Below are 27,753 nucleotides of genomic sequence, written 5' to 3' on the forward strand. Positions count from 1 at the left end.
TGAGATCACCTATAGGTGGAATCTAAAAAATTCAACTATCTGGTGAATAAAACAAAAAGAAACAGACTCAAGGATATAGATAACTAGTGGTTACCAGTGGGGGTGGGAGGTGCAATATAGGGGTGGAGGAATGGGAGGTACAAACTACTGGGTGTAAGATAAACTACAGGGAAGGGTTGTGCAGCATGGGAAATATAGCTAGTATTTTATAGTAACTGGAAATGGAGTGTAACCTTTACAAATTGTATTAAAAATGTAAAAAAAAAAATTGAAAAAAACCCCAACCTATAGAAAATAAATGCTTATTGTTTGAAACCACTAAAAAAAAAAAAAAAAGAAAAAAAGAAAAAAGTTCCTTGCTCACAAAGTACTCGCTTGGAAAGGAAACCGAAAAGCTCTGGTGTACCCCGACCCGCCCCCGAGGCTGGCGTCTAGCGTCCGAAATCAAACACCTTTCTCCTCTCCCTTCCCCCTACTTCGTAGCCCCCAGCGGCCGGGAGTCGGGGCCTGGATTGCCCGGAGGACACGGAGGCGGGGCGGCGGAAGTGCTCTCGCGCCGCTGTCAGCTGCGCCGGAAGTTCCTGGCCAGGGCCTGGCGGTAACCTTGGGGTCTTCGCTGCCACTGCTGCCGCTACCGCCTCCGCGGGGGTGGGCTTTGCGAGTCCGAGCGTTAGCCCGGCCCAGAACTGTTAGGTGCCGGGAGTCGCAAACGTTGAGCAGGAGTTCGTTGAGGATCCCGGGGAGGAGGAACCGCGGGCGCAGCCGCCCGGCCGACATGTCTCTAGTGGCGGAAGCCTTCGTCTCTCAGATCGCAGGTAGCGTGCGTGGTGGTGGACCCGGACGGAGGCGGGGATAGGCGTGGGGGCAGTCGTGGGGAGCAGTGTGGGCTTTAGCACTGCGGCTTTCCTCCAGCCTTGCAGCATTAGACGCTGAACCCAAGTCCGGGGAGGGAGGCGGGCACTGACTACCAGCCTTATCTCATGGATGAGAAAACTGAGGAGAAACTTGGCCAAGGTCACCCCCTTGGGGCAGGAGTCCCATCTCCTTTTCCTGGGCAGTGCTTTGTCCAGAGGTCCATTCGGTCGGGAGGTGTTGGGGTGCGTGGAGAAGGCGGTGGGTTGGGATGGAAATGGGGGCGTGGCCTCAGTGGCCAAGCCTCGAAAGGCTTCAGTGTTAAATGTGGGGGCAGCGTTGGTGTGGGACCCGAAGTTTAAGGAGATTGTCACTAGTGAGTCACCATTGTCATGAGAGGCCACCGAAGTTTTCTCTCCAAGAGACACAACATTGTCATTTGCTGGGGCTCAAGGATTCACTGACACATCTTTAAGTCTACGTGAATTTTTTGAAACAGCTTTGATTTGGGTGGAGTAAAGGTGATTGATGTAAATGGATTTATATTTTCTGTTATTGAGGCTCTTATTTAGAGAAATTAAATATTGTTGAGGAAGCGAGGAAACTAGATATAGCTATTGTAGGTGCAGGTTAATGGGTAATAGTTAATCTTTAAATGGAGTTAATCTTAAATGTCCTAGTTGTATTTTCCTTGTGGGTAAACAGTCTCTGAGATAAACAGGTACATTCGCACTAAGGTGGTATTGTTGAAATGGAAAGTACTGAATGTGTCATAGAATTTGCCAAAATGCTTTTCATTGCATTTGTGTGGACATACATTTCTTTTTTTACTTAAAATATTGTTTTCTAAAAGAGAGGGAAGTTCCCGCTAGATTGCAAGCTTCTTGAGAGCAGGGATCATGCCTTATTTTGTCTCTTGTTATCCTGAGGACCTGTGACTTGGTGCTCAATAAATATGTGTGACCTGAATCAATGAATAATCTTGAGATTTCAAACAATGATTATCTTTGTTTTTTACTATTTTTGTTTTTTAAAAAGTTAGATCATTAGATTGCTGCTATACTAAAAAGTTTCGCAGTGTATGCTGATACTGGTATACTCTGCATGTTCCCTAATGTGATTTCTTTTAAAGAAAAAAATGATGAATGTCTTTTAATGAGTTTGGATCTTTTGTTTCAGTTAGTGAAATTTAAGAATTTCTAGAAATTTTATCAGTCTACCATCTTAGCTATTTGGAGTGATCTATTACTTTACGAGGAGGTGTTTAAAGATGGATAATTCAATAAATGGTGTTGGGACATATAAGTCATAACACAGCAGGAGTAAATTCCAGAAGAATTAAAGATTTAGCTGTAAAATAAGAACAAAAACCAAATTGTTTAATTAGGAGAAAATATAGGTGAGGTAGCATAGGAGGCCTGTGCAAGACACAGAATTCAGAATTCATGGTAGAAAAATTTGGCAGATTTGATTACAGATAAATTTAGAAAGCTTTGTATGATAAGAGACATAAGTTTCTACAAATTAATAATAAGAAAACCCAACAGTCAAAAATAAAGGATAGGAACAGGCAGTTCACAAAAGGGGTAGTGCACATTGGCAGTGAGCATATGAGAAAATGCCCTCCATCACTAATTTCAACCCAGTCAGATGGTCAGTATTGAATACTATAATTTCTAGTGCTGACCCTGGCGTGGGGAAGACAGTTACTCTCAAGGTATTAGTGAGTTTGTAAGAAATCACTACTTTTTAGGAATTTAATATAGTAATATTTATTTAAATGGTATTAATTGACCTAGAAATTCTTCTTCATGAGTTTTATCTGACAGAAATATAAATACCAGTATATTAAGAAATATATAATAATGATAATTGTAGTATTCTTTGTAATGGCAAATAAAGAGATATATTGGCTTGAAAACTGATTATCTTAAGTAAAAACAATTATCAAATAATACATATATATTGTATGAATGCATTGTTAAATAAACCCTTTATAAATGTATATATGTTTATGTAAGCATAGAAAAATGTAGAAGAATATTCTCACTAATTTTAACTAGTAATTTCAGGGTAACAAACAAGGTTAGGGTGTTGGTAGAGTGAGACTATTTTACTTTTGAATGTAAAGGATTGTAATTTTTAACATGTAAAAGATTATGGTTTGGCTACGGCGAAAACAGGATGGCTAAAAACTTGGTTTATATGAAACCCTGTATTTGACTTGTAAGTGACTTGGTGTGACTCAAATCCAACAGCTTCGGGCAGTAAAATTTTTTTTTTTTTCCTTTTTTCATTTTGGAAGAGATCAACCTCAAGAGATCAGAGATCTATATCTACATAGTCCTGTTATAACTTAATAAGTAAATGTAAATCTGTTTTTGTAGTGAGAGCTATTTTTTAAAAAAATGTATATAAATAACACTTTGCATATTATTTTTTCTTTCGGTGGGCCAACACACTGATACTTCTTTTGGAAACTTTTTTTTTGTCTTTTTCTAGAGCCGCACCCTCGGCATATGGAGGTTCCCAGGCTAGGGGTTCAATTGGAGCTACAGCCGGAGCTATAGCCGACAGCCTACACCACAGCCATAGCAACTCGGGATCCGGCCTACACCACAGCTCATGTCAACGCCAGAGCCTTAACCCACTGACTGAGACCAGTGATCTAACCAGCAACCTCTTGGTTCCTAGTCGGATTTGTTAACCACTGAGCCATGAATGGGAACTCCATCTTTTGGAAACATTTAGAAGCATCTTACCTCTCTCTCATCTTACCCTCCTTGAGAACCTCATTCATAAGGACATCTTTTTGGAAGCCTTCTCTAACCCCTCCTCCCCCCAGTTTAAACGAACCACTTCTGTCTCTTTATTACCGGTGTATCCCCCACCAAGTTTTCTCAGTTCTTACTCCTTATATGACTCAGTTGCTATTCTTTCCATCTCCTCGGCTATATTATTACCTTAGTTTAGGCTTTGTTATTTCTTGCTTAGCTTACTGAATAGCTTTCCCTGCTTTCAGTCTGAACCCCTAATACAGTCTGTACTGCAAGCCTCAGTGGGTTTTTGTGTTGTTTTATTTTTATTTTCCTAAATGCAGATATAACTCCTCTTGTTTTAACACCATCATTGGTTCCCCATTGTCAGTAGTGTGGAGTGAGGCCAGTAAGACCCTCCATAAGTTGGTCCTTGAACTTTTGCCTTTCTAAACTATTTGTAGTGTCTGTCTTTGGTAAATGTTGCCTTCTGCCTGAACTGTCCACTTTGTTTTGATAACTCCTGTATGTCCTTTAAGAATCTGAGCACATTTTAGCCTGTAAGTCTATCTGGCATTTTTTTCCTCATAATAAAAGTGATATATTGCTGTTGTAGAAAATGAAAACAATTCAAAGAATAGAAGGTAAAAATCACCTAAAATCATACATTTAAGATCTCATGATTAAAACTCTGGTTAACAAAGCTATCTTGTTCACTTTTCCTGAAAATGTAAAAATTGACATAACTAATATATAATATATATACTCTTCCCATGTCTGTGAATGGAATTACATATACATCAGCATTGTTAAATGGTTGCGTAGAATTTCATTGTAATGAAGAAATCGTAATTAGCTTCTCTAGTTTCATTCTGAACGGTATTTGGGGGGTGTTGCATTATTTCAGTCTGAGAAGCAGAAGTGGTAGGAACTTTAGCTCTAGTTCTAGCTCTCTTTGTGTACACACACATACACACACATACACGCATACGCATGCATGCACGCACATACACATATAAACACACAAAACTGGCTTATGATGTTCTGCTAAATCCACAAGGCAGACAGCCATGAAGAGGGGATCCAGGAGGAGAAGAGAGCTGAAGTAGCAGGCATGAGTAGTAGTAAGTAGCTAGCTTGCAGAGCCTGAATTTGGCGAGGATGTAGGTCCTCAGTCAATAAGTCAGGCCCACCCAGGATAATCTCCCTTTTGATTAACATACAGTCTAGGGAGTCAGGACATCACATCAGCAAAATTCCTTCAAGCAGTGCCTGGATTAGCATTTGAATGACTGGGAATTTGTTGCAAACTGGCTGTTTCCTCTCTTCTGTCTTCCCAGTGTCTGCTGGAGAATATTCCTTGTAGCTCACCCGGGTCAGAAACAGAGCAGAAAGGGAATTCTGGCAACTGTAGTTCAGTCTAGTTAGTTTAATGTGCCTCAAAGCCATCACAAGTGTATATGATTTTTCTGGTGTAAACAGCACTTACATATGCATATTTATGTATATAACTTAGTAGTTTCTTTGGATAAATTTCTCAAAGCGGGAGAGAATTTTGAATTTTTCTTTTAATTCAGTAATATGGAAATGATTTTGAATTAATAGCTTGGGTCTCTGGATAATGATATGCTAGACTGAGAAGTTTAAAAGGAGGAGGAGGAGTTCCCACCGTGACTCAGTGGTTAACAAATCCGACTAGGAACCATGAGGTTGTGGGTTCAATCCCTGGCCTTGTTCAGTGGGTTAAGGATCTGGCATTGTCATGAGCTGTGGTGTAGGTTGCAGATGTGGCTTGGATCCCAAGTTGCTGTGGTGCAGGCTGGTGGCTACAGCTCCGATTAGACCCCTAGCCTGGGAACCTCCATATGCCGTGGGAGCAGCCCTTAGAAAAGGCAAAAAGACAAAAAAAAAAAAAGTAAATAAAAGGAGGAGGAAAATAGTCCCGGATATTGAGTGGCTTTCAAAATCTTTTATAGCAGCCTGTGTATTTAAAATTTTTACTTGCTTGTTTTTTTAACTGTCAAGGTTTTCCAATACATTACTTGAGTTTCAGGTTAAAATTATTATTACTATTTTTTTAACAGTCAATCGAATATGAACATATCCTGGGGTTTGGGAGGATTGAATATTCCCATTTGGGTTGTGTGACCACATTTTCAGTCGTCACTAGTCAAAAGGATGGAATACTGTGATGGAAAGGCCTGACTCACTTGCCCATCCCTTTACCAAGAGTGGCTCCAGCCTTTAGGGCTCCACGGTGCCACAGAGGTGCTGTGTGCTGAACTGTAGGAATCTCCTACTGTGTTGATCATGTCCTTCATCTCAACTTGCTTTTACACTTCCTGTGAACTTTGAAGTGAGAGTCAGACCTGGGTTCTTTATTATTATTATTATTATTATTACTATTTTTGTCTTTTTATGGCCGCTCCCACGGCATATGAACGTTCCCAGGCTAGGGGTTGAATTGGACCTGTAGCCGCTGGCCTCCGCCACAGCCATAGCTACGTCAGATCTGAGCTGTGTCTGCAACCTGCACCACAGCTCACGGCAATGCTGGATCCTTAACCCACTGAGTGAGGCCATGGATACTAGGCAGATTTGTTTCTGCTGAGCTACAACAGGAACTCCCCAGACCTGGGTTCTTACTCAGCTATTTGCTAAATGTGTGATCTTGGGCAGATTACCTGCCTTTTTAAGCTTCAGGTTTATTTGCAAAACGGTAAAGATAATTATAGATTAATTATGGATTAGATGAGAAAATATAGAAACTGCTTGGCATTGTGTCGGCGCAGTAAACACTCAAAAAGTGTTTATTAATATTATTTTTAACTCATTTACCTATCAGTTTTTCTCTTTTGCTGGGTTTTGCCTCTAACTTCCTGTGTGAAGATACAAGTTTGATAAAGCTTTTTTTTTTTTGTCTTTTGTCCTTCTTAAGGCCATGCCCACGGCGTGTGGAGGTTCCCAGCCTAGGGGTCGAATCAGCGGCTACAGCAACACCAGATCTGAGCCTCATCTGTGACCTATACCACAGCTCATGGCAATGCTGGATCCTTAACCCACTGAGCAAGGCCAGGGATCGAACCTGCAACCTCACGGTTCCTAGTCGGATTCGTTTCTGCTGTGCCACTACAGGAACTCCTGATAAAGCTTTTTAAAAGTTACTTATAAATAGAACACATAATTTATTTTGATAATAGAAAAATTTATAAACAGTTATTGTAAGTGTTCCATGGTTAAGGATCATGATGTTGTCACTGCAACAGCTTGGGTTGCTGCTGTGGCATGGGTTCGATCCATATCCTGAGAACTTCTGCATGCCTCGGTCGTGGCCGTTAAAGCAGTCATTACAGTTATTAAAAATATTCCTAGGGGTTCCCGTTGTGGCTAAGTGGGTTAAAGACCTGATATTGTCTCTGTGAGAATTCAGGTTAAGGATCTGGTATTGCTGCAAGCTGCAGTGTAGGTTGCAGATGTGGCTGCGATCCGGTGTTGTCATGGCTGTGGCATAGGCTCCAATTTGCCCCGTTGCCTTGGAACTTCCATATGCTGGACAGGTGTGGCTGTTAAAAAGAAATTATTCCTATAACAATTTTTTTTAAATATAAGATTTTTATTTTTTCTATTATAGTTGATTTACAGTGTTCTGTCAATTCCTGCTGTTCATCAAAGTGACCCAGTCATACATATATATATATATATATACATTTTTTATCACATTATCCTCCATCATGTTCTATCACAAGTGAATATATATCGTCCCCTGTGCTGTATAGCATGATCTTATTACTTATCCATCCTATAATAAATTATTCTAAGGTATTTGTTTCAAGATTATCTTTGATAAATTCCAGCCATGTTTATCTACGATCATAGGTATAATTACTCAGACTTTTTCATTGGTGGTCTGTTTGCTAGACATTGCCAAAAAGTTTTAGCCTTAAAAACGTAGCTCCTAAGTTAAATGGTTAATGGTAAGAGTAAGTCTCCATTTTTTTTTTTTTTTCTTTTTGTCTTTTTAGGCCGTACCTGCGACATATGGAGGTTCCCAGGCTAGGAGTCTAATCAGAGCTACAGCTGCTGGCCTACACCACAGCCATAGAAGTGCCAGATCCGAGCTGTGTCTGCAGCTTACACCACAGCTCATGGCAACGCTGGATCCTTAACCCACTGAGCGAGACCAGGGATTGAACCCACAATCTCATGGTTCCTAGTCGGATTTGTTTCCACTGCGCCATGACGGGAACACCCAGGTCTCCATTTTTGACCCACTGTACTGGATGATACACATAATTGCTAATATTAACAATTAGATCTTGTCAGGTTTTTGTCTTATTTTATGGATGAGGAAATTGAAGCCCTGGTAGATAATAGAGTTTAAAGGTTAGGAACAAGACCATTGGAGTAAGAGAGAACTGAGTTCTAAGTTCAGTTCTGCCTTTTGTTCATTGATCTTGGGCAGACCTTTCTAGGCCACAGTTTCCTTATTTGTGAAAAAGGGGATAATATATTTCATAATGTATTCTAAGTACCTCATATAGGGTGGTATATGGGATATTCAGTACATGGTAGTTTCAGTTACTAGTTATGTTTCCCAAGTGCCTTTGAGGGACTACAGATACTACAGATACTGTATTTGTAGTATTACCCCATTACCATTTTGGACAGCAAAAAATGTCCAAAGTGTCTTTATTTTTATTAACTTCTATGCCATCTTTTCTGAATGATCTTATTACTTCACTAATGCTTTGATATATTTTAAGAGTATCAGTTCATTTTATCATACTGTATATGATTATTAATCTTTTGAAATTAGGACAATATCTGTTCTGTTCTTTATTTAGAAGATATGTAAACTATATAAAGGATGAAAAAGAAGACTTGGAATATTTCATTTATCTTATCGTGGGTATTCAGGTGCTTAATTATTTAACTTTATTAATAATTTCATTCTAACAGTAGCATTAATTTATGGTAGGGTCTTAAAAAAGTAGTTTTACAGGGTTCCTTGGCACCCATGTGTAAGCATCTTGAAGTAAGTATAATCAATATAGGCATGTTTAGAAATTTTATTTTTATGTCAATAACAAAGTACTTTTTATCTCTTTTCCACATGAATACTGGAAAATCTGGACTTTGAAAGCATTTCAGAAGGGTCCTAGAGGCTCAAAGAAGTGTAAACTATAGATTAGAAGCTCTTTGTAAAATAGAAGTGATGCTGTTGCCCACAAGGTTTATTGATTGTGAAGAAAATGATAGTCCAGGCTCTTACATCTGTATATTGAGTATCTAATGATGGTCACTACAAAAATACAATGTGCTCAATTCTTTTGTTCTTGAAAATAAGGATATTTTGTCAATTGTTTATAGTCTGCAATCTGAGGATTCTCCTTATTGAGGAAGGCACTGAGAAATTACTGAGAAGTTATTGAACTGGCCATAACATTTCAGAGAGTGCTTATCACCTTGGCACATGTGAAGTTGATAGTGAATGGGCAGATGAAGAAGCAAAGCAAAGACAAAATAGATTTTACTTCAAAGGTAAAATACTATTTATTGACAGCAGTGTGGCCTGTTTTCTTTTATCATACTTGTATTCATGAATAGGCTGGAAAACAAATTCTTTTTTTTTTGTTTTTGTTTTTGTTTTTGTTTTTGTTTTTGTTGTGGAAAACAAATTCTTAAAGGCAGTGTTTTGTTCCCTTTTAGTAAACTTTGGCATGGTGTTAAGATCACTCAAAAGGCTTGTTTTTGATCTTGGAATAGTCCATATTAAGCATGATGTGAGTTTTGGTTTTCATGTATGCTTTATTAACATTCCATACTCTGAAATTACATGATTTTTAGTTGTTTGTTCGTTTGTTTGGCTATGCCCACAGCTTGTGGAAGTTCCTGGGCCAAGGACTGAACCTGTGTCACAGCAGCAACCCAAGTTGCTGTGGTGAAAGAACCAGATCCTTAACCTGCTGCACCACAAGAGAACTCCTGATTTTTAATTTTTAACTTGAAATATTTCGGTGATGTGTGCCACATAAAATTTGTCAGTCTTTCTTCTGTGAAGACTTTTGAGTTATTAATGTTAGCTCAAGCCTTCCATATTTGAGTGAAAATTGAAAGAAAACATCATCAAACTTCTTAACATTTTTTAAACATTTTTGATATTTCTTGGTAAGTACTTATCAGATGGACTGAAGATGTCAAATGGAGATGAGATATTAAATTTAGGCTTCTCATTTTTTGTTCAAAGACAGAAGTTATAATGTTCAGCAAATCCAGTTACAGACATTTTTATGTAGAATTATTTGCCTTGCCAGTAAGAGAAATGCATGTTTTAATTTTTTATTGCTTTGTAAATGATCCTGTACTCTATTCTTGAACACTTTCCTTATTTTTGTACGCTCTATAAATGAATCATGGTTTTGAACTTTTCTACATCAGTAATAAAAATGAAATTTGATTGGTTAGTAATAAAGAAGGTACTTTTCATAAAAACAATCATTTTGTCATGGCAATTCCCATTAACTCTAACTGCGCTAGCAAAATAGAAACCATAAAAAGCATTTCATTATGCTTATACATTTAGCTATGTTTCTGTGCTGATTATATATCTTTATCTCCAAGAACTTAAGAACTTTTATAAACCAAAGAAGTTTCTTCATGACTTAAGCTTTGGGTTAAAAAAAAAAAAGATTTCTGATGTGTATAATTTTCCCAGTGGATAGTGTATCATTAGATATCATAGTGGAATTTCCCCTTACATGTCATATTTCATTACCTTGTCAACCTAGAGTACTGACTAGAACTTTGTACAAGTAAATTGTATCATCTGTTAAACATGAGGAACCCATCATTACTCCAGTGTTTATTTCTATAAGGTAGTATTGGCAGCTGATGCTTTAATGATCTGGCCTTTTCTTGACCTCCCTTTCTTTTGATTGTTAGCCTTTTCATTATAGGAAATGTTGCAGCATTGTGAATTATAAATAATGTTCCTAATTTTCTTATTTTATAAATTTAAGATATCAGTAAGAAATAGTGTAAAAATATGTTACTGTTTTTTCATTCTACTGTTATTTTTACTTACCATCAATTTAACATTTTGGTTTGACTAGTAGATGGGACTATTTGTGTAATGTTAACTCTTTCAGTGGTAACTGATATTCTTTAGTTGTGTCACGTTTAATAATATAATAGCCAGTTTTTCATTCTACTGTTATTTTTACTTACCATCAACTTAACATTTTGGTTTGACTAGTAGATGAGACTAGTTGTGTAATGTTAACTCTTTCAGTGGTAATTGATATTCTTTAGTTGTGTCAAGTTTAATAATGTAACAGCCAGTTATTTTACCAGCAAAGACCAGTTTATTCAAGAATGGCTAGAGGAATTGCAGTTCAGGATATGTGAACCATGGTAGACCATAGGCAAATCCAGAGAACAAGATAGGGGATACTGCTTGTATAGGGAAAGGGTGGGTGGTGGTTGGAAAGGGGGTATAATAGCCAAAAGAGCTTGGAGGAAGTATGGAAGCTTCTCATTGATGGGCTTCTACAGTCTCCGGTTGGCAGAGCTATCATCCTCTACAGAGAAGTAGGCAAGCACCTTCCTGTAGGAGATGTAGGCCTATTGGGCTTGCTGATGGGTTGACAGTGCATGACCTGGGGGCAAGAGAGCTCCCCCTGCAGGCCTGTCCTGACTCTTAATTTTAGCTGAGGCTTCTTTAATTCCACAGTTGAGATTGTGAATTATTCTTGTATTTTCTCCTCAAACAGATGTCTCCTTCTTACCATATACTGATTTTCCCATATTGTCATTTGATGGTTGTTTGGAGAAAGTAAAATAATTTTAATATTAAAATAAACAGATGTGTTTTAGAAATCATGGAGTACAGTTTAAAAAACAAAAAGTTCATTACTGATTCGCTTTTCTTTGTATCATTGTTAAATGACTTTAGTGGTCTCCTTTTTATAAAAAGGTTTATGGTGAAATTTGAGCTTATCTAGCAAGTTGTGTCATTTATCTCTTGGATTTGCTTTTTTCTCATTTCCTGAATAATGTAGTGACTGCCATCAGACCAGAATTTTAAATGATAGAATTAAGCCGTTTTGGTTACTGGGTTCCAAATTCTCAGGACCAGAGGCTAGAGAGCAGTGATGTGGTCAGGAAGTTAGAGAGTGAGATTTTAGGAGCATAAGACTTTCAAAAAGTGGGTAAATAAAGTAGAACTGACTGGAGGGAAGGTGGAAATGTCAAAATCTATGCTTAAAAACAGTAAAGTGGAATTTATAAATGTAACGTGGTAGGAGTCAGGTTGTAATGGATTTAGATTGAACAGAGGGAATTCTGAGGCTTCAGATGAACAATATTTAGTTCTTTCTTTAATAATAAACCTGTGACTTATACTATAACTGTTCAGTTACTGTTGTAGTGTAACAAACCACCCCACAACTTGGGGGTCTAGAATAGCCATTTTATTATGTTCATGGATGCTGCAAGTCAGTAACTGAGACAGGCCACAGGAGAGACGTCTTTATCTCATTATGTCTGGATCCTTACCTGGAAATACCCAAAGGCTAGGGATGATCCAACAGTTGAAGGCTGAGGACATCCAAAAGCATCTTTACTCACATGCCTGACAAATGATGCCAAGAACTGGTGTTTTAAGCTTGGGTTGTCTTCTGGAATACTTAACACGGGTCCTCTCCATGAGACCTGGACTTTAGAGTATACTGGCCTCGTGGTAGTCAGACCTTTTACATGGTGGGTCAATTCTCCAAAGACATGTCCAAGTTATCAAGGGAGAAGTTGCATCAACTTTTATGCCCTCACCTTGGAAGTCTCACAGCATCACTCCCACCTTATTCTGTTGGTCACAATACTACAAGTCTGTCTGATTTTAGGGGAGGGGAATTGGACTTCACTTCTTGATGGGGGGAGGGGAGGGAGAATTCCTAGAAGAACTTCTGGGACAGGAAATATTATCGTGTCCGTCTTTAAGAAATATACTCTACCATGGTGGTAATAAAGTGGTGCAGAGGGCTCAGCTGAGTCTGTTTTAATTAGAACTGGGACCTGACTAGTCCCACTCATGATCCAATAGAAGTTCTAAAACAGGATAAGGGTGGATAGGAGGTAGGGGGTGGATAGAGGAGTGTGCATGGCAGATAGAATGGTTTTGCACATTCCTGTCAGTTTTCTGTGGAGCTCTCTAAAATGAGCCAGGTTTGTCTCTTTTGCTCTTTCCTGCCTGCAGGCAGGCACTTGCACATCGATGCCCTTTTTTTGCTCACCAAAGCCCTGTTATATGTGAAGGTTGAGGGTTGCTCCAGGGCAGGTATATATTTCTTTGAACATTTTATTTTATTATTATTTTTTTTTTTGGTCTTTTTGCCATTTCTTGGGCCGCTCCCGCGGCATATGGAGATTCCCAGACTAGGGGTCAAATCGGAGCTGTAGCCACTGGCCTACGCCAGAGCCACAGCGATGTGGGATCAGAGCCGCGTCTGCAACCTACACTACAGCTCACGGGAACGCCGGATCCTTAACCCACTGAGCAAGGCCAGGGATCGAACCCGCAACCTCATGGTCCTTAGTCGGATTCATTAACCACTGCGCCACGACGGGAACTCCTCTTTGAACATTTTAAAGATGATCAGGCTGGGTGTCCGTGGTTAGGAATCATCAAAGGATTTGGAGAGAAAGTGAGTTCCTGAGTTTACACTGTTTAGTACATGTTGTTGAGATACTGTCATCATTAATTTGGTTGAACGGTTTTACTTCCAGACTTAACAGTGGTTTTTTGCTGTCCGTTGTCTTTTAGGCTTTAGGTAGCAAGAGACCTGCTTGTGTTTTCCTCAGAATATATCTTGGGCTTGAGTATCTAATTTTCACTAGGTGCCCTGCTAGGTGCTGGAGTACAAAAATGAGTAACCCAATTCTCGCCTTTGATGAACTTCCATTCTTGTTTAGTGCATATCCATTGAGACAGATGATTTCAATGCAAAGTGATGTATCTTATCATAGAGATGCTAATTAAGGAAGCCTTTTTTTTTTTTTTTTTTTGGTCTTTTCTGGGGCCACTCCTGTGGCATGTGAAGATTCCCAGGCTAGGGGTCTAATTGGAGCTGGAGCCACTGGCCTACACCAGAGCCTCAGCAACGCAGGATCTGAGCCACGTCTGCAACCTACACCACAGCTCACGGCAACACTGGATCCTTAACCCGCTGAGCAAGGCCAGGGATCAAACCTGCAACCTCGTGGTTCCTAGTTGGATTCGTTAACCACTGAGCCACGACTGGAACTCCTAAGGAAGCCTTTACTGAATCTTTTGCCTCCCTTCTCTCAAACTGAATTAGGGGTGTTAGATTTTTAGTGAACTTCTCAACTCTTCCCCCTCTCCCTGCCCCTCACCTTATGTCTGGCACACTTGAGAGTATTATTATTATTATTATTTTTATCCAGTTCAGATTTCATTTCCTCTTGTGAATTCTTTCCTGTTTTCCTCAAGCAGATTGTTATTTCTTCAAGAGGATTCCTGTAGTGTGTTATACATACCTCTGGTCTGACGCTTATATTAATAATTTTATCGAGACCATCCTGTGAACTTAAGAGACTTATATATATGGTATTTACAAAGTTTATCTAATTTTAGTCTCTCGGCAACCTTACAAGGTAGATAATATTTCCCCTTTTTACAGATGAAGTAAATGAGGCAAAAAGAGGTTATACTTCTTGGCTAAGGTGGAGGGGAATCCAGACATGTCTCACTTTAAGACCTGTGTTTTTTCTCTGCACCACCTGTATTCATTTATTGTATTGGAAATGGTTATGTCTGTCTCTGTCACCTTTTCTCACTCCCCCTGCTCTGTGTCCCCTACTCACTCAACAAAATTAGATCCTAGAGAGCAGTGGCAGTTTTATATTCATTTTTGTCTTTTTAATCATAGTTCCTGATATATTTTGCAAGGTTAATAGCCTGTGGTTGTCAGGTAAATGGTTTAATTTTTTTTTCCACCTCTCAGAATTTTCTATCCCTGTGCTCATGTTCTTGAAGGGATTCTGTAATGGTTAGGCCATGTGAATTTCTCTTTTTGTTATATTTTGTTTTGATTTTTGTTGTTCTTAGGGAATTTTGCAGTTCTGCCAAGATTTCTGGAGGTATAACAATAGATCAGATCCTCTGTAGAGAATCATTTGTTTCATGGCTAAGAGGAGTGAGGGAGCAGGAATGGAGGTTCTCTGGTTACTTAGTTTGATATAGAGTGACTCTATGTAGTACTAGAACATAGTAGTACTTGAAATATAGGTACTATTATTACAATGATTGTAATTGGTTTAGAGTAATGGGGAGAATTACTTCTTAGTCAGAGGGACATTTATTTCCCATTGTCTAGGATTAGATTCAGAGAACCGTTGAATCTTGAAGGTTAACTTTGTTAACAGTGCTGAGTGAGGTATGATACTTGTGTGGGACTGTTTGTCTTCTCTCTGTTTTTTGGCCAGATATTGAACTTTAAATCTTTTTTTTTTTTGTCTTTTTTTTTGCCATTTCTTGGGCTTATAAGCAACAGAAATTTATTTCCCACAGTTCTGGAGGCTCAAAGTCCAACATCAGGGTACCAGCATGGTTGAGTTCTGGTGAGAGACCTCTTCCAGGTTGCTGACTGCTAACTTTTTGGTGGGCCATCATATCACAGCTAGGGAGTAGCTAGGGAGCTCTCTGGAATCTCTTTTTTTTTTTTTTTTTTGTCTTTTTGCCATTTCTTGGGCCGCTCCCTCGGCATATGGAGGTTCCCAGGCTAGGGGTCTAGTTGGAGCTGTAGCTGCCGGCCTACGCCAGAGCCACAGCAACACAGGATCCGAGCCGTGTCTGCAGCCTACACCACAGCTCTTGGCAGCGCCGGATCCTTAACCCACTGAGCAAGGCCAGGGATCGAACCCGCAACCTCATGGATCCTAGTCGGATTCGTTAACCACTGCGCCACGACGGGAACTCCGAACTTTAAATCTTAACCAGCTGTTTTTGTATAGTTCTACTATTGATCTCATATTAATCTCTGTTTCTGAGAAGTGCTCAGACATGGTGTCAGTGCCTCTTTTATAAATTACAGATTACCTTGCTTAAGAAGAGAGCTCACATTTTGAGTTCTACCTACAAGGTTCTTATCTATTCATAATTGCCTGGAGTTGGCCTGTTTTGTATTGGAAATTAATGAAAAATGGTAGGTCATTTTTATAATCAGACGAAGTCTAAACATAACCACTTGAGAAGATGACACATGAATTCCTACTAAGAGTGGAAGGTTTTCATTTTAATTTGTGTTCACTTTAGCCTGAGTTACTGGCCTTTGATGCTGTGAATTTTTCTTGATCCTTGTTAACCTCCAGAAGTTTGTCAGTTTTATAAAGTTGATCCTTGAATACTATTTTGAAGTTGATCTCTAGTTTCACATAGATAGGCTCAGATGGCTCATGTTCAAGTCTCATATAACTACTAACTTAATTTTCCTTTTCTTATTGATTACATCTAGTGGAAAAAAATTATCATTTAACCACTTTTTGGTTCCAAAATAAGTGTGGCCTCAGTTCATTAATCTTAAAAGCTTATTCTGGAACACGAAAATTGCAACATGTTACTAAAGCATGTTTTAAAACATGGCTTTATGCCATATCCACAAATACTTAAGTAGAATAAGATGGGCAAAAATCTTCTTCAATAAAATTAATCTGTAAAAAGATCCATACTACCACATTCTCTGAGGCAAATGAATGAAAGGGGTGAAAGAACTTAATCTTATTTCAAGTGTACTCTATGTCCTGGGGACAGTCCTTTTTTTTTTTTTTTTTTTTTTTTTTTTTTTTTTTTCTTTTTCTCTTTTGGTGCTATTTACAGACCATCTGCATCAGATTTACTGGGAGGGCTTGTGGCAAGTTTGGATTCTTGGCTCTTGTTTCTATAGTATCAAAGTCTGGGTTTAGGGTTTGGTGGAAATACACAATTTTGTGAAGTTCCTTAGCTGATTTTTATACATTAAATGTTGGGAAGCATTGTTACAGGATGATTACAATTGCTTAATTTTAGTAATTATTACCCAAGAATGTCTATTCGTGGGCTCTGTAAGAGGTTAGCTAACATGGTTGTGTCTTCATTGACTCTGGAGCCAGACTACCTGTGTTCAAACCCTGGCTCTTGTCACTTACTAGCACTATGACTTTGGGCAAATTACTTATAGTTGTGCCTCAGTTTACTTATTGTAAAATAGAGATAATAATATTGGTGTCTACCTCATAAAGTTGTTATGGTATAGTTACTATGTCAAGCACCTAAGTGTACAATAAATGCAGTAAGAGTCTTTTAAAACCTTCTATTTACTTCGGCTTTACTGAGGTATAATTTATATACCCTTTTAAAGTGTACAATTAAATCATTTTTAGGAGTTCCTGTCGTGGCGCAGTGGTTAACGAATCCGACTAGGAACCATGAGGTTGCGGGTTCGGTCCCTGCCCTTGCTCAGTGGGTTAACGATCCGGCGTTGCCGTGAGCTGTGGTGTAGGTTGCAGACGCGGCTCGGATCCCGCGTTGCTGTGGCTCTGGCGTAGGCCGGTGGCTACAGCTCCAATTCAACCCCTAGCCTGGGAACCTCCATATGCCGCGGGAGCGGCCCAAGAAATAGCAACAACAACAACAACAAAAGACAAAAAAAAAAAAAAAAAAAAAATCATTTTTAAGTGGAGTTCCCATCGTGGTGCAGCGGAAACAGATCTGACTAGGAATCATGAGGTTGCGGGTTCTATCCCTGGCCTCAGTGGGTTAAGGATCCGGCGTTGCCATGAACTGTGGTGTAGGTCGCAGATGTGGCTTGAATCTGGCGTTGCTGCGGCTGTGGTGTAGGCTGGCGGGTACAGCTCCTATTAGACCCCTAGCCTGGGAACCTCCATGTGCTGTGGTTGTGGCCCTAATAAGACAAAAGCCAAAAAAAATTTATTTTTAAGTATATTTGCAGTTGTAATATAGTTGTAATTCTACAATCTAGTTGTAGAAAACATTTTTATCACCCCAAAAAGAAAATTCTTGCGCAGTTACAGTCATTTCTCGTTTCTGTCCTAGCCTAAGTCAACCACTAACCTGCTTTCTATCTCTATAGATTTGCCTATTCTGAATATTTCATGTAAGTGGAATTATAGAATGTATTTTCTTTAGTGACTGTCTTTTTTTCACTGGGAGTAGTGCTTTTGAAGTTCATCTATGTGGTAACAGGTATCAATACTTGGTTCTTTTTATTGCCACATAGTATTCTGTTGTATGGATATATCACATTTTATTTATCCATTTATGGGTTGATGGTCATTTAGGTTGTTTCCACGTTTTGATTATTGTGAATAACACTGTTGTGATCATTTTGTACAAATCTTTGAGTGGATATGTTTTTTTTTCATTTCTCCTGGGTGAATACCAAGGAGTGGAATTGCTGAGTCATAATAGTAATTCTATGTTTAACATTTTGGAAAGAACTGCCAAACTTTTTATATTCCCACGGGCAGTGTGTGAGTTCTAAATTCTCCACATCCTCTAAACATTTGTTATTGTCTGTCTCCTTAATAATAGCCATTCTAGTGGGTGTGAGGTGGCATCTCACTGTGGTTTTGATTTGTATTTCCCTGACGACTAATGGTACTGAGTATCTTTTCATGTGTTTGTTGACCATTCATGTGTCTCCTTTGGGGAATTGTCTGCTCATATCCTATGCCTATTAAATAGATTGTTATTTATTATTGACTTGTAAGATGTCCTTTATGTATTCTATATATTCGCAGTAGGAGTCTTGGGGAATCTTAACTGCTGTCCCCATCACTTCCACCACCACAATTATCATCATCATCATCTACCTAGATAGAAGTCTACATAGTTTTTGACCAGAAAGAAATAGATTATCATTATTCTCTAGTTTTATTTGGGCTCCAACTTTGGTTGTAAGGGGAAGTTCTGCCCTGTACTAGTTCTCCTAGAATTTTCAATCTGTTTTGCTTTCCTTCCTTTGCTTCCTGAATGGCAGGACATGGTCTTAGCAAATTGGCATTTGTTTGGTATTTTGGAGATTGTACACTGTTGTATGTAATTTTTTCTTCTGTGTAACATGTAAACAGAATTAAGCCTTGTTATGGGGGTATCAGATAATCTTTATTGCTATCTTCAGATAGGCTCCAGTATTTGTCAGAGTTTTAAGCTTGAAAATAAAGATAGCAAATATGGAGATAGGCCACATGGTACCACTAAAATCTTAAATGCCTTAAAGGCAGTTACTTGATTTTCTGTATAATTTTATCTTTAGTGCTTAGAATGTTGCCTGGCATATTATATTTTGGATATATTTGTGTATGTTCTGTGAATATTTATTGAATGGCTGATAAAATAGATTTGTAGAGTGTGACTAAATTTACTTTCTAAAATGAGAGCTACAAACAGTTTACTATACATATTTATATACAGCAAGCAATAAAGACTCTACAGTGGATTCTGATGTCAAGTTTTTTCTTAGTAAGGACTGATAACTTGTAGACAAGGGAATAGTTCTAGTGCGACTCTTCTTTTAATGTCTGGAAATCCTTTTGTATTTGTGTCTTACACTTCTCCAGTCTGTCTTAGAATGTCTACTTCTTGTTTCAGCACCCTTTATTTCAACCTAAGGTAGTTTTTCATCTTTTCTGTCGGAACTTCCTTGCAGTATATTCTTTAAGTGGCCGCTATGATCTGAATGTTTGTGATTTCCCCCAAATTCATGTATTTAAATTCTAATCCCAGAAGGTAATGGTATTAGAAGGTGGGGCAATTGTGAGATGATTAGGTCTTGAAGGAAGAGCCCTCATGATTGGGATTAGTGCCTTTATAAAAGAGATTCCAGGAGTTCCTGTCCTGTGGCCAGTGGTTAACGAATCCGACTAGGAACCATGAGGTTGCCGGTTCGATCCCTGGCCTCGCTCAGTAGGTTAAGATCTGGCGTTGCCGTGAGCTGTGGTGTAGGTTGCAGACACGGCTCGGATCCCGTGTTGCTGTGGCTCTGGCGTAGGCCGGCAGCTACAGCTCCAACTAGACCCCTAGCCTGGGAACCTCCATATGCCGAGGGAGCGGCCCAAGAAATGGCAAAAAGACAAAAAAAAAAAAAAAAAAGAGATTCCAGAGAGCTCCCTAGCTACTCCCTAGCTGTGATATGATGGCCCACCAAAAAGTTAGCAGTCAGCAACCTGGAAGAGGTCTCTCACCAGAACTCAACCATGCTGGTACCCTGATGTTGGACTTTGAGCCTCCAGAACTGTGGGAAATAAATTTCTGTTGCTTATAAGCCACCCAGTCTGTGGTATTTTGTTGTAGAAGCCCAAATGGACAAAGGCAGAGAGTAGCCTTACTGATCTGTTACAAAGTACTACCTGTCAGTATTTTAGGTTTATGAAATGACAGCATGACACTGCACCTCTCCATTCTCTAACACAAGTCAGTTTCTTTTATTTTTTTGACATATAGTTAATGTGAAATATTATGTAAGTTACCAGTGTACAACAATAGTGATTCACAATTTTAAATGTTATATTCCATTTATAGCTGTTATAAAATATTGGTTATAATCCTTGTGTTGTATATTATGTGAGCCACTTTTTGAGTGAACATTTATCTCTGACTGTTAAGGTGATGGGAGAATGGTTTTAAACTCCGTTGTGGGAAGAGTCACTTCCTGCTTCTTTGTGGTATCATTAAATATCCCCTATGAAACAGTAGCTCCGGGCATCATCACTATTTAATCATTTCATGATCAGTGTTATCTGGGATATAGTGTTATCTTTGAATTGTACTATAGTTTGCAGGTTGAATTGTTGTTGAATCTTATACATAGTTCTTAAAATTCTAGTTTTGATGAAGCCATGTCATATTTTAAATCTAAACATCTTAAAATTTATTTTAAATGAAGGCTTCATATCATAACTGCATAAAACTTAACAGGTTTTGAACTTAGTGTCTATATTGATATCCCTGAGATCATTAGTATGGTATTTATATCAAACTAGTAAATTTATTTCCATTTCTCTGTGTGTCTTGCAGTAACTTGTCCATGTTTAAGAGCTGCCAAATGTTCTTTGAGCCTTTTGTTATATTGTATTTGCATTTATACCTTTGACAGAAAGACATTTAAATTTGGAGATAGGTTACATATGTTTTTTACTCCTTTTGTGTAACACTGTCTAAATAGTCTTTGAAAGCTGAAGAGCTGACATCTATGAGCTTTTGGAATCCAGTTGCCTAAGGATAAACTGGGTTTGACTTCATTAGTGTACAAATGATAGGTTTGTGTAGAGTTATTGTAGCATTAATCAATTTGATGGATTGGAAATATGACAGTACTGAAGCAGCATGTAATATTAGTACCCATTATTCTACAAATTATGTCTTCACCTACATTCATATGCCAGAGGAGTCATGTTGTACATTAAGAATGCAGAATTTAAAGAGAAAAAAAAAAAAAACAACCCTGACAACAGAGGGCATCTCTTACCATGGCCTTTCTCTTGTCCTTTTTAGATTAGGTCATGGAGAGATGGACTTTGAAATTAAACTTGTTTATTAGGTCATAGCACTTTCATAATGTGAAATACCTTGAATTGAATGGAATAGATAGATCATCTGCCACCAGAATGACTTATCACCTAACTTAATACTTTTAAGTTAGAGAGTTAGAGAGAATCCTGCTGGTAAAATGGAGTCTTTAAGAAACCTGTGTGTGTGTATATGTACATATGAATTTGTTGACCAGTAGTCATTTCTCCAAAAATTATAATGGATTAGTAGTAAAGAATGTTGATGTTTTTGTTGTATTTGTTGGTAAAGCCCCCAAATAGTAGGTACCTTAGTGATAATGAAATGAGAATCAAGTATGTATTTTGGGGGCTATGGATGTTGCTTTACCATGTGTGCATTTCTAGTATAGATTTATTTATTTTATCTTCTGGCTTTCAAAAGTCCAGGAGTTTATATTCTCTCTCTTTTTAATCTTTGTCTCTTCCAACTTAAATACTTATAGTAATAATGAAAAAGAAATGCTTATAGGAGGTAGAAAATGTCTTTGAAAAATTTAAAAATACTCATTTGCATAAAAATGCTATCTCACTAAAGGCTGAAACTTTAAGAGGAACTGCCTTTGCTCCTGGTGAAAGAAATACTGGTGTAAAATACTCAGGGCAATTTTGCCCAGGTAAGACTGGAAAGAAAGTAAAGGACAAATGGGGTAAAAGACTTAATAATATTAATTGGATAGAAAGTTATGAGGTGCTATGATGTTTGCTTTATTTCTAGAGTTTATAATTTATATCTATAAAATAGGAATTATTCTTTATAAAAATGGTAACTTTTATGTATCTTGCTTGGGAATAAGAAGGCATTCTAATTTTCAAGAATGAATGAATGTAGGTTAAGAGAACCTTAGAGTAAGTTATTGCTTTGGTTTGAAAATGATATAGTAGTTTCTGATTGTGAAAGAATTAATTTATGAAATGTGGGTAGTTTTGCTTTGAAACTCTTGTGATAAAGATATTAGCTTTAAATGCTACTTAGATAAAAAAATTTAAATCTTAATTTGAATTTCATATTTTGGCATATATTATTCAGTTTTGAGCAGTTGAGAAGCTGAGTCTTTAATAATCTTAGGACCATAGGAATTTTCACATTCTAGGAACTTACTGCGGAGATAAGATACTGACATAATAATAGAATAGAGTAGAAAGCAATATGATATAAGACAAGTACAAACTGCTGTGAGCAGTATAGATAAATGAGAAATTAGGTTTGTTTAGATACAAAAGCCTTCTTGATGGAGGTAGCATTTAAGCCTAGTCTTGAAAAAGGTGTAGGATTTGGGTATGTGGTAAGGAAGAAATATTTTGGGGAACAGTTTGAACATGGTCATTAGGTAAGGAGGTATGAAGTATATGGAGACATTTTAGGTAATCTGGTGGGATACGAAGTTTCTGTTATTAGGTAAATTGCATCATAGGCAAGTATCCCCCTTCTTCATTAATTCATGTGTGTTATTTCCAAGCTTTTTTTATGGTCAAAAAAGATGATTTCAGGAGTTCCTCCTCTGGCGCAGTGGTTTAATGATCCAGCTTGTCTCTGTGGTGGCACCAGTTCGGTCTCTGGCACAGCTCAGTTAAGGATCTGGTGTTGCTGCAGCTGTGATGTAGGTCACAGCTCTGGCTCAGGGGCTGTCCCTGGTCCAGGAACTTCCAAATGCTGTGGGGGGCCAAAAAAGGAAGAAAAAAAAAGGACAATTTCACTCGAATAGTGGAGGACTCTTCTTTGTTTAAAGGTATGTGAATGGCTGGGTTCCCTGCTGAAACTTCACATAAATAGTTAATTAGAACAGTGTTTTCCAAAGTGGAATGAGGTGTATACACCGTTTTATGCAAGGCAGTCTTTTGAAGTACAGGAAGAAAATATTGGAACTTTGGTTTCCATTTTTTTTTTGGCTGTACCCATGGCATGTGCAAGTTCCCAGGCTAGGGGTCAAATCAGAGCTGCAGCTGCTGGCCTAAGGCACAGCAGTGCAGGATCTGAGCTGTGTGTATGTGACCTACACCACGGCTCACGGCAACACTGGATCCTTAAGCCACTGAGTGAGACCAGGGATCAAATCTGTGTCCTCATGTGTACTAGTTGAGTTTGTTTCTGCTGAGCCAAAATGGGAGGACCGCAATTTATTTTTTAACCGTTTTCTTGTGTATGTTTTATAATGTACATGATTCATTAGCTTAGAAATATCAGCCATATGGTTTCCAAATCTGTTTGAGTCTGCATACTCAAATATTTTATTGATGGGGACATGAGATTTTAAAAAATGGTGGTCCCAAGGTTAGAATTACAAAAAAAAAAAAAAAAAAATGTGTAAAGAGGACTAGTGAGATCACTTGTTAGATGGTTGTGGGACTTGTGTTATCTTAGTGGTGTTACAACAGTAATATTCAATGAAAATTATGTATTTGATATAAAACATAGAAACAAATTTCCAGTTTTAGGGTCAGTGCCTGGGTAAACTTACAGGATTAGAGTCTGCCAGCTATTTTAGGCCACTGTTTAATATTTTTATAGTTGTGTTTTTGGTTGTAGTATTGGAATTCTCTGGGTGAAAGTTTCCCTTTTTTTGTGATGTTGTGTAATTTTCTTATGTTCCCTGATGCATTCTTAGCCTAAGAGTACAAAAATCATAACAGTAATGTCGGTGGTAAGAATAAACACAAACGTTTATTCACCCAGCATTTACTGATTGCCGGTTTGGTGCTAAGTTTAGGAATTAAGTGGTAAGCAAAAATCAGACCTGAACACTGGATTCATGGTGCTTATGTTCTAGTAGGAGAGATAAATAATCCTCAAATCCATGCAAAATGTGGACTGTGGTTAGTGGTACAAAGGAGTGTGCCAGTGCTCCTCCTTGAAAAGAGAAGCTTGAAAAGAGAGGGTTTAGTTCCCTTCAGAGAGGTCACCAAAGTCTTCCCTGAGGACAGGACCAGCTACACAATTGGTAGGGCCCAGTGCATTATGAAAGTGTGAGGGTTCTTGTTTAAAAGAATTCCAAGACTGCCACAACAGAACATTAACCAAGCATGGGGCCCTTCTAAGTACAGGCTCTGTGCACCCACTCAGGTTGTATGTCTGCGAAGCTGGCCCAATATGAGGAAGTGATATTTTTGCTGAAATGTGAGAATATGTACGATAGGAGGGGAAGATGGCTCCAAGGTAGAGGACACAGCTCAGATGAATCTCTGGGGTAGGAAGGAAGGTGATGCATCAGAAGCTGGGTGAAGGCCAATGTTGCTGGTGTACAGAGTGGGTGGGGAGGAATGATGAGGCCAGGGAGGTAGAACAGATGATATGCAAGGCCAAGTTGATCTTTATTCCAAGAGCCACACAAACTATTGATGTGACTGGAGTTCCCATCATGGCGCAGTGCAAATGAATCTGACTAGGAACCATGAGGTTGCCAGGTCAATCCCTGGCCTCAATCAGTGGGTTAAGGATCTGGCGTTGCTGTGGCTATGGCGTAGGCCAGCAGCTGTAGCTCCTATTCGACGCCTATCCTGGGAAACTTCACATGCCACAAGTGCAGACAAAAACCAAAAGCTATTGATGTGACTTAAGCATAAAATTTACTTTTGATATACGCTAATAATACCAATAACTTGCACCTTGAAAGCTTTGGACAACGTTCTCCCTCAATCCCCATTTTCTGTCGGCCTCCTTTTCAGAAACGTTTAGTCTAACCTTCTATATTTATTCTAAGGCTGGCCCTCCCCTAAGGTAAGTTTAAAAAGGCTTTTCACATCAGGAAGTGCTTTTGGTGGTAGAAATTGAAAATAAGATAAGTGAGTTATGAAATTTTATTCACTATTGAATTAGTCTATGATCTAAAATTTTAGGTTGAAGTAAAACTAGTAAGAAATAAAAAATGTTTTATTATTTTAAAAAGTTTTTCTTTTTAAATGCTGCAGATTCGTAAGTTCAGTAAGCGTATTTTATTTTTAATTCTGTGGGCTTCAGTGAATTTTTTTTTTTAGAACTGTATTATTTAATTGTACAGTTGCATTATTTAATTATAATTATCATAAGTTCTTTGATGGAGAGGAAATCAGAATCAGATGTAAGAAGACTTCAGCATTCCAAGAATGATGTCAGATGACCCCCTTCATGGTGGATTATGCACTTATTTACTGTGAGATATATTTCTTCTCCAGAGATTCCTTGTTTGCATATCAGTTGTAGATTTTTGGTTTGCAGTTATTCTGAAGTTTTGCTGTAAGAGTCTATATGTATATGAGATTGCTTTAAGTTGTTGGTCTCTTAATTGCAAGTTCATCTCCAGTGTCCTGCATCTGCACCCACCTCTTCTCATGATTTCTGATTTTGGTGGTGTGATTGTGCATGGATGATTTCATACCTTTACTGGTGAGCCTTGTCATTTGTGGAATTTTTGTTTCCTGTTGCGGCCTTTTCTTTTCTGCCTAGAGAAGTTCCTTTAGTATTTGTTATGAGGCTGGTTTAGTGTTGCTGAATTCTCTCAACGGGTTTGCTTATCTGTGAAGGTTTTGATTTCTCCTTCAAATCTGAATGAGAGCCTTGCTGGGTAGAGTAATCTTGGTTGGAGGTTTTTTCCTTTCATCACGTTAAGTATATCATGCCACTCCCTTCTGGCCAGCAGAGTTTCTGCTGAAAAATCTGCTGATAACCTTATTGGGGTTCCCTTGTATGTTACTTGTTTCTTTCCCCTAGCTGCTTTTGAGATTTTCTCTTTGTCTTTAATTTTGGTCAGTTCGATTAACATGTGTCTCGGTGTGTTCCTCCTTGGGTTTATTTTATATGGTACTCGTTGTGCTTCCTGGATTTGAGGGAGTGGTTCCTTTCCCATGTGAGGGAAGTTTTCGGCTATGACCTCTTGGACTGTTTTTTTCTGTCCCCTTCTCTCTCTCTTCTCCTTCTGGCACCCCTATAATACGGGTGTTGTTGCGTTTCACGTTGTCGCAGAGTTCTCTGAGACGCTCTTCATTTCTTTTCAATCTTTTTTCTCTTTTCTGTTCCACATCCGTAATTTCCACTAATCTGTCCTCCACCTCGCTTATTCGTTCTTCTGCCTCCTGTGTTCTGCTGTTGGCTGCCTCTAGTGAATGTTTTATTTTGGTTATTGTATTTTGCATCTCTTCTTGTTTAAGTTTTATATCTTGTATCTCTTTGGTCATTGTTTCCTGTAAGTTATCCATCTTTGCCTCCAGTTTATTTCCAGTGTCTTGCATCATCTTCAGCATCAACAATCTAAAGTCTTTTTCCTGGAGGCTGAGAATCTCCTCATCACTTAGCTGATGTTCTGGGGTTTTTCCTTTCTCCCTCATCTGAGTTATAGTTCTCTGTCTTTTCATTGTTATAGGTTTTTGGTGTGGTGGCCTTTTTGCAGATACTAGAGTTGTCGCCTCTCTTACTTCTGGTGTCTGCCCCCCTTGTGGCTGAAGTCAGTGTGGGGGCTTGCTGTAGGCTTCCTGATGGGGGGGGGCGGGGGCTGATGCCTGCCCACTGGTGGGTGGAGCTGATTCTAATCCCTCTGGTGGGTGGGGCTTGGTCTCTGGATGGGATTAGAGGCAGCTGTGTGCCTGAGGGGTCTTTAGGCAGCCTGTTTCCTGAGGGGTGGGGCTGTGATCCCACCTGGATTGTTGTTTGCCCTGGGGCTTCTCAGGGCTGACTGACAGGTGGGGCCAGATTTTCCCAAAATGGCCCCTCCAGAGAAAGGCATCTGCTGAATATTCCCGAGAGCTTTGCCTTCAATGTCCTTCCCTCACAACAGGCCACATTCACCCCTGTTTCCCCAGGATGTCCTCCCAGAACTGCAGTCAGGTTTGACCCAGATTCCTATGGAGACCTCGCTCTGCCCTGGGACCCAGTGCACGTGAAAGTCCGTGTGCGCCTTTTAAGAATGGGGTCTCCGTTTCCCCCAGTCCTGTGGAGCTCCTGTGCACAAGCCCCACTGGCCTTCCATGCCAGATGCTCCAGGGGCTCTTTCTCCCAGTGCCGGATCCCCGCACGTGAGGGTTTGATGTGGGTCTCAGAACTCTCACTCCTGTAGGTGAGTCTCTGTGAACCAGTTAGTTTTCAGTCTGTGGAGCGTCCCACCCCGGAGGTATGGGGTTGTTTATATCACGAAATCACCCCTCCTATCTCTTGATGTGGCCTCCTCTCCTGGAGTAGCTTCAGTGAATTTTTCAAAATAAAGTATAGTTGATTTACAACCACGAAGTTGCGGGTTCAATCTCTGGCCTTACTCAGTGGGTTAAGGATCTGGTGTTGCCATGTTTGTGTTGTGTTGTGTTGTGTAGTTTGAAGGTGCGGCTCAGATCTGGTGTTGCTGTAGCTGTGGCATAGGCTCTTTTCTCACATTTGCTATTTGTAGACGTTTTAATAATGTTTATTCAGACCAGTGTGAGGTTGTACCTCATAGTAGTTTTGATTTGCATTTCTCTAATAATTAGTGATGTTGAGCATTTTTTCGTGTGCCTACTGGCCATCTGTGTGTGTTCTTTTTTTTTTTTTCCTTTGGTCATGCCTGTGGCATGTGAAAGTTCCCAGGCC

General features: G+C 39.0%; 1 protein-coding gene across 2 annotated transcripts in view; it reads left to right on the plus strand.

Moving 5' to 3' along the window:
• Positions 1–576: 576 nt before the first annotated feature.
• MTX2 (metaxin 2) overlaps positions 577–27,753 on the plus strand; it is a 78,686-nt gene continuing 51,509 nt past the window's right edge. The window contains exons 1-2 of one of the 2 annotated variants that reach the window (XM_084998345.1): positions 584–815; positions 8,979–9,149. Coding sequence is in view for 1 of the 2 variants with exons in the window: in NM_001044541.1 (NP_001038006.1) it covers positions 776–815 (40 nt within the window). In the remaining variant the exon portion in view is untranslated. 2 annotated transcript variants of the gene reach the window in all.

Source organism: Sus scrofa, chromosome 15, assembly GCF_054392235.1.
Source record: "Sus scrofa isolate SSC_HxYL_T2T_F1_AM1 chromosome 15, Sscrofa_HxYL_maternal_Yorkshire_Landrace_v2.0, whole genome shotgun sequence".
In the NCBI taxonomy this organism is placed as follows: Eukaryota; Metazoa; Chordata; class Mammalia; order Artiodactyla; family Suidae; genus Sus; species Sus scrofa.